The sequence below is a fragment of the Penicillium digitatum genome, chromosome 5 (assembly GCF_016767815.1).
Source record: "Penicillium digitatum chromosome 5, complete sequence".
Classification (NCBI taxonomy): domain Eukaryota; kingdom Fungi; phylum Ascomycota; class Eurotiomycetes; order Eurotiales; family Aspergillaceae; genus Penicillium; species Penicillium digitatum.
Genome location: NC_089388.1, coordinates 1,498,739 through 1,511,933, shown reverse-complemented (window position 1 = coordinate 1,511,933; position 13,195 = coordinate 1,498,739). Strand labels below are relative to the sequence as shown.

The following is a 13,195-nucleotide window of genomic DNA, read 5'->3' as shown; positions in this document are numbered from 1 at the left end:
GTGTCAACAAAATCACTCGGGCTGAACTACTTGAGGGGGAGGGGAGGGGGAGGGGAGGGGGTGCTGAGCTAAGCCTCAAATGGACAACGATGCGAAGACCAGTTAGCTTTGGAGAAATTGCCTATAACTTGCATGAACCAGCCTCTTGATTCCGTTTCGATTGAGACCCGTCAATGAGCTGATCCGAATTCTCGGTGACTGTAGTCGATGCGGGGGAACTCAATCGTCAGACTGAACGAGTCGGACGATGTCAATACCTCGAGACATTTGCTGGTAACGAAGAAAAAAAAAACAATCTGCTGGTTCGTGTATGGTGTGCTGCCTTTTCGAGTGCCAGTGTATAAATCTCAGGACTTCGCCTTGACCCGATGTGAAGCTAGCGATTTCCGTTTTCCTGCCCAGATCATCACACTTTTCCAATTTGATACAGCCGCAGGCTGGTATAGGATCTCAGTCCCTATCCCCTCCCTATGGTCTATGTCATTGTGACTACGTCCACACAGCCCGATATTTCGCCATAACAGCATCTGTAGCCCTCTTCGCCAAGAGATCTTGGAACTCAGGGTGTGGCGTCGTTGGGGAATCCATGCCCGTTCGGGTGGCTGCCGTAGTTAAGGCCAGTCCCCATACTCGGACACGTTGCGGGCTTGAATGAGGGACACCAGGGTCTGGACATTAAAAAGGTGTGGCGCTAGATTCAGCGCACACGTTGGATAAAGATTCGTTGGGTATCGTCTGAAATTGCTCGAGAAACAGATGGACCTCCCATTTGACGCACAGCTTTTCCCCGCCCCCTCTGCCAAAGGCCAAAAGTGGATAAGTAAGACAACTGAACCAATCTGAGACAACCTGAGACCACCTGAGAGGGAAGTTCCGTTTCCACGGCAGCAAATCCAACCCACGAGGGCGGTATACCAATAGACCTCATGGGACAAGCGTTGATTAAGCATCCGCTTCAATTTTCTCGGTTACGGTACCATCATCCTGAACAACAATCTTGTCCACATTCAGGGAAGCCTTGACGGGGTTGGGTTGCTGGTAGACCCACTCCAACTGTTCCAGCGTTCGGCCCTGGGATTCGACACTATCATGGCCGGAGTTAGCTCGAAAGGGACACACGAGAGGGGTCGAAACGGAATGAACGATAGGGTAGCGTACCAGAAGAAGTACCAGAAAACGGACTCGACCACATCCCAACCGACAAAGATCCAGAAGTAGTTGGTAGAAATGTTATGGATACCAATAGGCGTCGCAAACTGGCTGACGAAACTGATGCTGCTAACCATGAACCCCGACAAAGCCAAGCCCTTGGCGCGAGTGGTTGTCTCCAGAGCCTCGGCTGGAATGACGCCCTGGAGGGGAGTGTAGGTAAATGAGAAGACCACGTTGAAAAGGTAGTAGAACGCAAGAGCAGCCTTGCCCTTGTTCTTGCCGATAACACCAGTATTGGCGACTTCCTGCAAGAGACCGGCATTAATACCCAGGGCGATAGCGCATGCTGTCTGTTGGTTAGCTGGGCTGGTCCGGCTTCAATCCGAGGTCACAGCTGAGACGCACCAAGAGTACCGAAAATGAGAACGGGACGACGGCGCATCCTGTCGGTGAAGTATACGGCCGTTAAGGCACCCACAGCCGAGACAATAGAGTTGACAAGGTTGAGCAACAACTGGGTCGAGCTGGCCTCGTATCCAATAGCCTTGAAGATTGTGGCGTTGAAGTAACCAAGTCCATTTCCAGACCATTGTCCGAAAACGGAAATCATGATAACCTGTGCGAAACGCCAGCGCCCACTCTTGGTCATGATGAACGGTCGATCTAACGGGTTGGAAACGGGGGTCAGTTGCGATGGCGACAACTGGTCTTGATGAAACCAGCATTGCAAAACTTACAATCCCACCATCTCTTGTCAATACCGTCGATTCGGATACCTTCCTTCATTTCCTCAATCTCAAGACGGACCAATCGAGCGTTGGGGTCACCATTGCCGTGATACTTGACCAGGAACGCCTCTGCCTCTTCATTTCGGCCGTTGGCGATGAGCCAGCGAGGTGACTCGGGGATGAACCAAACAGAGAGGATGACCATCACGCAGGCTAAGCACTGGCAGATGAAGGGAATGCGCCACTGGTAGTTGTTATCGATGAAGTTGGTACCGTATGTGATAGCGGCGGCAGGAATGGAGCCACCGAACCACCCGCAGTTATAGAAACCTGTTCTCGCATTAGAACTCATAGATGGCCTGATCTCTCCTTTGTAAGCTCACCCACGGCACGACCGCGCCAGTGAGGCGGGGCAATCTCAACAGCATAGGCCGGAGCGGAGACGACCATGATTTGAATGCCGAGACCAAGTACAAATCGACCGACAACAAATTGCGCTAGTGTCATGGCACTGGTGATAATGACAGATCCGATAATAATCACCCATCCGCCAATAAACATGCACTTGCGACGACCAAGCCTGTCGGAAATGATAGCGCTGACAGGAGTACAGACAATGGAGCCACTGGGCACGATTCAGATTAGCTGCCATTGTCTATACACAGCGGAGGAAAATCTTACACTGTATAGAGCGAAGTAACAACGGAGACCTTGGAGCCATCCATTCCGGTCTTGAAGACATTTTGATAATGGTCCATCGCCAGAATCGATCCCATCAGAGAACCTATGCTTGATTAGTCCATCTACCTTGTTCTGAGCTTGATGAAATACGCACCGTCATAACCGTTGGCACAGGCACAGCAGAATGCGATAAAAATACAGACTGCAATAGTCACACCAAATTGTCAGTGTTGGGGCAACTTTTTGCTGCCTCAGTCGAACGATCGTAACTTACAGTACAAGTGCAGGGACTCCTTGCTCCATCGTTTGATCTTGGTCTCCTCAATCGCAGCGAAAAGATCGGCCTATGTGATTCCCGAGGTCTAGGTTAGACCATCGCTTCTGCACGCTTAAACCTGTGGAAATTCGCTAACATTTTGGACCTCCTTGGTTTTTGCCCCGTGATGATTGATAGTCTCACCATACCCGCTGACAACTCGAGAACGGTCCTCAACAGAGGATGTGATACCGTACAACTCCTCCACTGCCTTTTTGTTGTCAGAAATCATATGGTGCGAGGATTGGAATCGAGGATCTTGATCGTTGATCCAGTGGGTGATCACTGAGACTGGCGTGATTAATGGTGAGTTTCATGACCAGCGAAGCAGCATGTGGTTCTTATATGGTCAGGGGCTACTGAACAAGTACGAAAGCGACTATCATCTTCGTTGGAAACGATTGGGTGGGTAGTCCCCAGTTCCCCAGACCTTGTGACCCCGGGGCCACCTGTTCTCGCCAGTAATCGACACCTTTAGTTGGTGGCTTTTTTTTCAAATGCCTCCGCGTCCTGACTGGAATTGGACATTCCCCAACCATCTCATTCTCCCCCGCCACAGAGGGTGATCGGCCCTGTATCCCGCTTAGCGAGGCCAGCGAATCTTGCGAAACGATAAAAGCAGTTGAGGCTAGCCTCTTCTCGAATGTACCTAGTTAGTCTTAGAGTCGAATTCAAGACCAGAACTACAGCAACGGTTCTAGACCAGCGATATGTGCATTTTCACATGCCCATCACATGATTGCTTGATCTGAATACGCCTTGCAGTGTGAGTGGCGACGTGTCCAATCATCTTAGGGGTTGTCTATTGATGCAACCTGATAACTTCTACAAAGATCGCGTGTTCCATACATTACCTTTCGAGAAATGCCTTCCGTACCTCCACATTCAATTCCATTATTTTGCAGGGTGCAAATTCAAAAGGTTTACACGGAGCTACAGTCGGCGCGGAGGCGTCTCCGTGCTGGATCCCTCACGGACTCTGGGGTGCTTCCCCCACAATCCACTAAACTGTTTATGGTCAGCTCGATTTGTTTGGGAGCTGTTGCTTTTGCTTATGCCTTTTGATTCTGGTGCAAAACTCTGCCATTCCCTCGATACTTGGGCTCGTCAAATATTTGGACCCGAGTCTTCCATCAAACGCTCATTGGAATTCTTACTGGCTCCAAAAGGACTGGCCGTGCGTTGCGTTGGGTGTGCGTAAACACAAATACAGCCATTAGATGGATCGCAATTCGCTGGGTACAGCGCCACTATACTGGAGGTTCAACCAAAGACGAGAAGCCTTGATTTCACAGCTCCGGGCCGAACTCTGATACTCTGGACGCAACATTTCGGGAACGGAGAAGGCCACGGAGATGGACCATCAAGGGCTTCAAGTCAGTTCAGCCACCCAGACCTCCCTACGGAGGACCAGCGTGTCATTTCTCGTGAGTCACCCGTGATTTTGGGGCAGTGGCGATGACTGGAATTGTTAAAAAGGGGGTGAGTCCCACAAGGAGGCTGGGGAATTTGTAGACCGTTTGCCGTTTTTTTCCGAAACTCAACTCACAAGTCTTTAAACGCACATTAAAAGACGTTGTGGTAAACCCTGTTGAACAGAAGAACATCCCGTGGGGGGATATCCTGGAGTCCTGGGGTCGGGTATGCACTCGGACGCTGATAGGTTACAATCCACGCTTGCTCTGGGTTGCATGTATTTTAACGATAACAGGGGTTTGACTTGATCCGGCTAAGAACCTTTTAAAAATCGACAATCGCCTGATAATGTATCCTGCAACTTGGTTGAGAAACGGGGTTTTGTTGTCAAGGGAGGGTCCAAAGGGGGGAGGGGGGGGGGGGGTCGTCTGTGTTGTTAAATAAATCGATCTAGCTGTGAAGCATCGAATTCGCCAGCCACAGGGCTATGGACGATTGAAAAACTCCATCTGGTGTCTTGGAACCATGAAATGGGAAAACCAATGCTTCAAAGAATCCCATTTAGGAGTTGCTCAGCGTATTATTTTAATTTTACAGTCTTGGGGGCAGCTTGTGCTCTGCTGACAGTTGTTCCATATGCTCTCTCGGTAGTTTGTTCTTTGTGCCCTTGTTCCTGTATCCGTTGTTGACTTTCTATTTGTCGTACTTAGTGGTCTTTTCGTGATCTCTGAAATCATATAGAAAGCTTCATGGCTGCAAGCATTCTCGATCTTTGTAATTTCTTCCTCGCTCCTTTTGGTTTCCCCGCGTATATTACATCTGCTCATCTATGTTCATCATCAACAACGCCATGCTAGTTTTGGAGATTGGTCTTGCAAAGGCTGGATATACTTAAAGAAATTTCTTTGAATTCAGATCTTTCTGGGCTTTCATACATGTCAATTTTCCATGCAAACGAGTGACATGGTCTAACAATGCCAGACTGGATCTAGATCCTTGACAGGTGAGTTGAGAATTTTGAAGCACACGGTCTCTGTAAAGAGCACATTTATCAATTTATCAATTATAGACCGACGAGCAAGGTGGTAGAAGAGTCCCTCCTTGACTCTTCGTCAGGGAGCCTACCAACGACCGTCGGATTATTGAAATGGAGATATACACGACTCCTACCCTCCTCCATTCTTTCTTTTTCCTACTGCCATCTCTTCCTTCTATTAGTTCTTCAATGATCTTCATCTTTCCGGTTCTTCTCACTTTCAAAACTTTCTAAAATAATCCCCATCCACCATGCCTTTCCTTCTGGTTTGATAAGCTTCAGGTACATCTCTCATCAATTGAATGTGAGTCGTGAATGACACTAACCGGAGATAAGGATCGGCTCACATCCTCGGCTAACTAGAGGCTGGTATTTCTGGCTTAAAGTCCCTTGTGTGATAAAGTCACTGAATTATCAATCGTTTGGTCGCTTAAGAGCAGGTGCTCAATACTGTGAACCCGCTATTGCCATCGTGAGCTATCAAGAAGCATACCTTATACTGAGTGACTCCCATCTTGCTGATATTCCTTCCTAACTGCGGTAGCCATTATCCAACTTACAGTCTCTACGAAGCTGTATCCATGATTTCACAGCAACAAGAGCTTTCTACCTTTTTTAATCAAAAAGGTAATAACAAACCTTCTTATGGGATCTATAACTAACTTTCAGTATCGACAGCGGCGCAGTTCAGTTTCACGGTAAGCTGAAAACATCCACTTGAGATCTTCCCACCTACTTATAGAACAGCTAAAGTGATCTGTTCCAGATATGAGATTAGCAAATTTATCAGCAGAGAGTGAACGAGAACAGTCTAGGGGCCAGGGTTTGAATGTGGGTTTAGCGAAGCCATTGCTATCAATTGAAGCCTAGCAGGCCAGCCAAACCCGCTGGAACTTTCTGGATTGACAGCAAGCTCATGTACGATGAAGAAAACTTTGGGAGCCCCACACCTCGGGAATTCTGCTAAATGCTTTTGCGACTAGGACTTGGGACAACAGAGGGAGGTAGACCATCCAAACTTATTCTTTGACCTGATCGTTTATATCTGTATAGGCAAATGCGGCACCCATTCTTGGTTTTCGTGATATTTCCATGTACATGTAGGGTTCGATCACAGACAGAAGAGCATTAAGCTGCATGTAGGACCTTTGTCCTTGAAGACGTAGGACTTCAAAAACATAGTTTTTTCTAGCTGTTGATCACACAAGGGACTATATTGGTAAGACAACGTGGAAGCATGTTGATATCCTTGTTGGATATTCATTCTAGAGTCTCGCAAGAAGCATTTCTTAATGTCTTTTTGGAACCTATTTCTTGATAGTGCTTTAGTTGATATCTGGCTATATGTCAAACTGGAAGTATCGCAGGAGATGGGAGTAACTATGTGAAAAATTCGTCGTACGATCGGGCAACAAATAGTCCAACTTGTCTCGAGGATCGACGTTCTCAAGTTTCCTTTTTAAAGTTGAGTTTCTACCTCCGCCTCCAAGGTCCCCACAGGAACACGTGATAGAGTCATTGGCTGTCGCGTGAGCATGTCGATCTAAGGATAGCAGCCCATCTCTACTTAGTGTGTGGATTTTATGACCAAAGGCACTTCGTAGAGAGTAGAAAATTTACACAGTCCTCCCTTTTCCCACCGGGGCAGTTCTTCTAAAACTGAACACCCGCCTCTGATTGGTTGTGCGTTTGAGTTGTTCGGCTGCCGTACCCGCCTTGTGACGTGACCGCGCAGATAAGATCTTTGCCCAACATATTGCGTTGCCTTCACCCACTTTCCTCTCTTGGTGTACCAGTTGGTTTAGAGGACTTATGCAGTCAATCGTCTTGCTGCTGGGCCTCTTTGCCGACGCCATCTCCGCCAGTTCCTTGGGGCAACAGCCGTTGGGCCACACCAGTTCAACAGAGCTGCCTGGGCAGCTGGCGGAGGGTTTGCGCAAACCTGTACGCGGACGATTCCTGCATATAACTGGTGAGGGCACAGTTCTCCACTTTGATGCTTTTTGTGGTGTAACCCCATGCTGACCAACAGATTTTCATCCCGACCGCCTCTACAAGCCCGGAACCTCGATCGATCGCTCGTGCCACCGTGGGAACGGCCCCGCAGGGTATTTTGGAGCTGAGGGCACAGACTGCGATGCACCCCTTGCCCTTGTGAACGAGACCTTTCGCTGGATTGAAGAAAATTTGAAGGATGAGATTGATTTTGTGATTTGGACCGGTGATTCTGTCCGACACGACAATGACGAAAAGCTCCCTCGCACGGCAGATGAGATTATGGAGTTGAATGCGTTCCTATCTCAAAAATGGATTAGCATTTTTGGCGAGGAGGAAGATCGTGAGGCCTCGAATACCGTGCCCAAGATGTTGATCCCTGTGATCCCGACATTCGGTAACAACGATATCATGCCCCACAACATCTTCACGGAGGGACCGAACAAGTGGACGAAGCGCTTTGCGGAGATCTGGAACCAGTTCATTCCAGAAGATCAGCGTCATACCTTCGTTGAGGGCGGTTGGTTCACCACGGAGGTGGTTCCCGGTCGGCTAGCGGTCATCAGCCTAAACACCATGTACTTCTTCGATTCCAATAGCGCGGTGGATGGATGCAACGCCAAGTCGGAACCTGGATACGAGCACATGGAGTGGCTGCGGGTGCAGTTGAAAATTCTGCGCAGTCGCAACATGAAAGCTATTCTCATGGGTCATGTGCCCCCGGCCCGATCAAGTGAGAAAAAGAACTGGGATGAGACCTGTTGGCAAAAATATACGCTTTGGATGCACCAGTACCGTGACATCGTTGTCGGCAGCTTTTACGGTCATATGAACATTGACCACTTCATGCTCCAGGATAGCAACAAGGTCAACATTGATTCAAAGGTTGATAGGATGGTGTCAACCAGCTCAAAAACCAATTACCTCCAGTCGCTCCGAAACCAATGGTCCTCATTGCCATCTCCTCCGTCCGGCATTTTTGAGGAGCTTGACTCCACGTTGAACTCAGGAGACTTCTCGGGAGTTGAGCTGGCGAAGAATTACAAGAGGGGAAAAAAGAAGGACAAGAAGAAGCAGAAATTCTTGGACAAGATTGGAGGCCCCTGGGCAGAACGATACAGCGTATCGTTAGTTGCTCCCAGTTTGGTCCCCAACTTTTTCCCCAGCCTACGCGTGATCGACTACAATGTCACGGGATTGGACGGTGTCACGTATGATGTGGATTTCCTCACATACGAAGTTGACGACACAAAATCCGGAGTCGAGAATGCCGCGATTGATACGCTGGAATCCGGCGACGATTCTCTGATGTCCCCTGAGACTCAAACGAAGAAAAAGAAAGGCAAGGACAAGAAGAAGACACCCAAGTTCAAAGCCCCCGAGCCCCCCTCGTCAACCGCTCCTCCTGGCCCTGCATATTCGAATCAGCCCTTCACATTGCTTGGCTACACTCAATACTACTCCAATCTAACTAAACTTCATGAAAATATCGCGGCAGGTGAACGAGGCGATGATCCTCGTATCGACTACGAGGTCGAGTACACCACAAATGATGACGTGTATCAAATGAAAGACCTCACAGTACGCAGCTTCTTCCAACTTGCAGCCAGAATTGGCGATGAAGGAGTCGACGACAAGCACCTTGATGACATCAGTAGTCAAGATGTTGATGCCGCTGCTAGGAGAAAGAAGCCAGTGAACAACGTTTGGCGGACTTTTTTGAGGCGCGCATTTGTGGGATTCCCAGTTGATGACCTAAACGAATAGGGCAATTTTGCCTTTCTTCTTTAATTTTTGGATAATTTTGCATGCCCAATACATAGCTTGCCTATCAGGCTTATACAGTGGAGACTGCTATCCCATGGTGTCATTCTAGACGATAGCTCTTGTTTATGGAACCCGAGTTCACAAGAATGGAGTTGAAATTACCATCAAAAAAGAAAAAAAACCAAATTACCAAGTTTCGCATTCGTCTACCCGTATATGATACCATGGAATTGTCTGATTGGGTGATCAGCAAGGGCACCGGTGTAAAACAGCTGGAATACTGTAACTTCGGGAACACAACGTCAACTGCTCCGTACACAATCGCAGTACAGATTTGCAGTACAGAATTGCAGTACAGAATTGCAGTACAGAATTGCAGTACAGAATTGCAGTACACAAGTGCAGTACACCATTGATGTATCACTCGTCTTCGATGTCTAAGATACATCCGTGGAAGCTGCGCAATGGACTAAACAAATCTCTCACTTCCATTACAGAGGTGAATTTCCATCGCAACCACCAGACAGCCATCACAGCCACTGCCAGCGTGGCAGTCCGTGCTGGCAAGTTTTAGATGCCCAGCTACAGAGTCTGGCCCGGGCACCCTAGCTGGGGATGATCCCGAAAGAAAATTCCCTGCAAATTTGCGATGCTGTCCCGGTTCTGTTTTGCCTTGAGCCGCTGCCACGTAGCAAGCCCGTCATAGCCAAGTTGACCGAATGAAGTTGACATCGCACGCGAAACTCCGACTAGCAGAATAGCACGGCTTTCAATCGATTTTGCTATGGGTTGCCTCTGAGGATCAAGATTGTATAAGCCTGAGGCGACGAACAAAGAGACCATTACCCCCAATCCAAACACTTCTGTGGCCAATTTTGTGCTTCATGCAGTTCTGTTGATTATTGTGGGACTGCAAGACAGGCTAGTAACAATTACTAGACAGTACTCCATCCATACGCATGTCCTCCAACCCGATCTCTTCGTCGGATCAGGGAAACCTCCACGCAGGTCGCATGACTTTGCATTTCTGGCAAAATCTGTCCATTTTCGAATTCTCCCCAAATCCATGGGCTTCGACTATATAAAAGCACCTTAACATTATAGATAACAGCTCTGGCCTAACGTTCCTAGCTCGAGCCCCAGGCTAGCAGCTTCACACCCGAGACACACCTCAGTTCCCAATTCCTTCTCCGCACAGACTTACTTGGCTGACACCAGAAATCGACGCATTTCGCACTCTACCCCCTACTTTGCCGGCCACACGATGCGTCAAGCTCACTTGCAATCCAGCCACGAGCTCCGTTACTTCATTGTCTGCTCCTTGCGTTGTTAGCTGAATTTCCAGCCACGATACAGCGTGAAAACGGCAGTCGAAACTCAGCCGTCGCTAGACCGAAACAGGCAATATTGGCACTCTTGATTCGATTGGTCGGACGGCATTGTTCCGCATTTTGTCTACACTTCGATCATCATATACTTGGTTGTCGGAATTGCATTTGATACCCGCGCCAGGAACAAAAGCCATAGGCTGTAATTTACTCCGCAGTCTGAACCATCGCCGCCTCGGGTCTGGCTGCACCTTGCAGATTGCGCTAAACTTGCTGCTCTGGGTTTCGGATATTCCGTGGATTTCGACTTTTCCATTTCGGCGTGTTGCTACAGTCTGAGCTTTTTGTACGCCAAGCTCTGGATTTCGCAGGTCGATAGATCCGCAGCTTGAGAGATCGCGCGTGATTGGAGCGTGATTCAGTCACTCCGTTTGACCGTTATTTGAAATTATATTTGCGCGCTTTTTGGTATGTTCAATCTGCCTTCGTCTATTCCATTCATTGTTGAGGTGTCCCTAGCTTCGCAACAGTTTTCTTTTGGTCAATCATCGGCCTCCTCCGAACTTTCCCGCCTATTGCTTGGGACCAAAGACCAATATGGCTGACCCTATCTGCCCAGATTCCCCAATTCCTGGGTCGTGGGATTTATGGATGGCCTCCTCCGAAGTGGACCAGAAAGCCCTGGGCAATTTCGCGGCCGTCATGGGTCTCGAAAACCCCCTGCTCTCGACGATGCTCTACAAAGTTCTTGGCGTCTCTGTCATGCTGTCAAAAAGGCTTCTTAGAGCCCGCAAACTGCGGCGCCTCGACACAACCCGTGAAACAAGATCTCTCCAACTGTACCATCACATCATCTGGCTCTCTCGCGAAGGCCTATTACTACTGGAGGGCTACATCCTTCCAAAGGTAGACAGGTTTGTGGAGCTAAAAGTCCTAGCCTACAAACTTCGCGCTTCCTTTTACCACATCTTCGTCCTATTCCACAATCGCCCAATCTTCATCCCCGAAACTGATGTACCAACCCGCCTCAAACATGACTCTATATACGACGCCGACGCCCTAGCCGCTCTTGGTATCTCAGACACTTACAAGTCCAAGATGAATATGGCATCCCCGCCACTATCCCGACCCCCAGGCCTACCAGTCATGCAGCCAGTGCAGCTGCCGCAGCTACCGCAGCCCATCCCTTCCTTCCTCCTCCCTCCATTAGATTATACAGCCACAGCAACGGCGTGCTTCAACCACGCAGCAAGCCTCTCCGACAAACTCTTACCAGGCTCACACCCTCTCCGCCTTTCCGTAAAGCTCGAATACGCAGCTTATCTATACGACTGCCTTCAAGACCCCATCGCCTGTTTTCATCTCGCAAAACAGACCATCGCAGACGTCTACAACTCCCAAGAAGGCATGGACGACGAGAGCTTCAAAGACGCCGCAGAGATTGTCAGCGTGCTGGGCAAGATGGTTAGACGCGGTGGGAAATCGATTTCCGGTACTGGCACTCCAGGGAGCACTATCTCCCACGGGGGTGTCTCACGCAGTCGTAGTAGTCGCTCGGCTCGCCATCTGGGTATCAGTGTGCCGGCTACTGAATCTACGCCTGGAGATGGAGCTCGTTTGGGAGTGACCCAGCCCGTTGTTCCTAATGCTCCCATGTTAAATCGGATGTGATGCGACTGGAAACGTGCATGAAGGGAACGCCGATGCTCTAATTCCTGCTATCGCTTTCGGCGTGTTGCGCTTCTGTGCGTGGAATGTCTTGTATTTCTTTTGGTTTCTGCTTTCACCAAGCTTATGTACATATAAGGTGTGCATGTTTTTTTTTGACATTTGTAGATACACGCTACGCTTTGATGACTTTGATTCAATTTTCACGAGGGAATGACATGTTTTGCGCTCTTAACAGTTCATGATATCATGATATATAGGTTGTTGAAGTGGCTATAAATCTCACTGCACTATATACATACAAAAATTGTTAGAAGGATATAAAACACTAGATGTGTTGGTTTGCTGATTCGCCCATCTCCACATCTCAGTGTTGTTGAAGGCGGCGGGAAGGTAGGATAGGTATCACGTCTTTTGTTTCCTTCTCCGTGTCTGCTTAAGATCTATCCCAAAGTCCGACGTCGCTAGCAATGATGATCTTTACATCACTTGTCTAACTTTTAAGATAGAGGACTCCGAAATCAACATAGCTTCTATCCACTGGGTGCCACAACCCTGGTGCAGCTGATGTCCAAACCGCTGTCAAGCTCAATGTATTCAAAGTCTCACTTCTGTTCGAGATGTGCTATAAATCCGATAGGGTGGTAGGACAACCCCGAGACCCTAAGCCCTGGTCGGCTGATTATTCTGTCACTCACCGCCACACACTTGACGGCTGCGGCAGGACGACGCTTGAATTTGGAGTTCTCTGACTTGCTCATTACCATGGCGTCCCATCAAAACCGATCCCCATCCTGAATCCCTGAGGCACTATCTACGTCTCATCTATCCTATGATCAGTCGCCAGCGGCTAGGAGAGTCAACCAACTCTCCCGGAATGCCTCCTTGGGCAGTTCTCGAGCTTGCTACGTCACCCCGCGCTTCGGTTTACCCGGTTCAGACTGAATAAATCCAGTATCTACTTTGTCTTGGTGGTGTCGTTTTAGAACTTTTCTTTGCCACAGCGAATCGAGCGGCTCTTACAATTGCCAGAGTCTGCATGCTCCCTCCGACGGTGCTTTGCTCGTGGCCTTGCCTGCATGCTAATCCTAGCCGCGGCAGGACGAGA

The 13,195-nt window shown here is 48.8% G+C and overlaps 3 protein-coding genes across 3 annotated transcripts; 2 read left to right on the top strand and 1 right to left on the bottom strand.

Annotated features, from left to right (window-relative positions):
- Positions 1–942: 942 nt before the first annotated feature.
- On the bottom strand, positions 943–3,109 carry Pdw03_1738 (MFS lactose permease, putative; the record flags this gene model as incomplete). The annotated part of the gene is made up of 9 exons (XM_014681040.1): positions 943–1,084; positions 1,159–1,498; positions 1,558–1,815; positions 1,890–2,210; positions 2,264–2,505; positions 2,562–2,664; positions 2,716–2,763; positions 2,836–2,905; positions 2,975–3,109. The coding sequence occupies 9 exons, from the start codon at positions 3,107–3,109 to the stop codon at positions 943–945; spliced, it is 1,659 nt and encodes a 552-aa protein (XP_014536526.1).
- A 4,032-nt stretch (positions 3,110–7,141) lies between these two features.
- Pdw03_1737 (Endopolyphosphatase) lies at positions 7,142–9,091 on the top strand (the record flags this gene model as incomplete). Its single annotated transcript, XM_014681041.1, has 2 exons — positions 7,142–7,301; positions 7,362–9,091. 2 exons carry the CDS (start codon positions 7,142–7,144, stop codon positions 9,089–9,091), a joined length of 1,890 nt encoding a protein of 629 aa, XP_014536527.1.
- A 1,925-nt stretch (positions 9,092–11,016) lies between these two features.
- Pdw03_1736 (14-3-3 protein) lies at positions 11,017–12,090 on the top strand (the record flags this gene model as incomplete). Its single annotated transcript, XM_014681042.1, has 1 exon — positions 11,017–12,090. The coding sequence occupies one exon, from the start codon at positions 11,017–11,019 to the stop codon at positions 12,088–12,090; it is 1,074 nt and encodes a 357-aa protein (XP_014536528.1).
- Between the last annotated feature and the right edge of the window lie 1,105 nt (positions 12,091–13,195).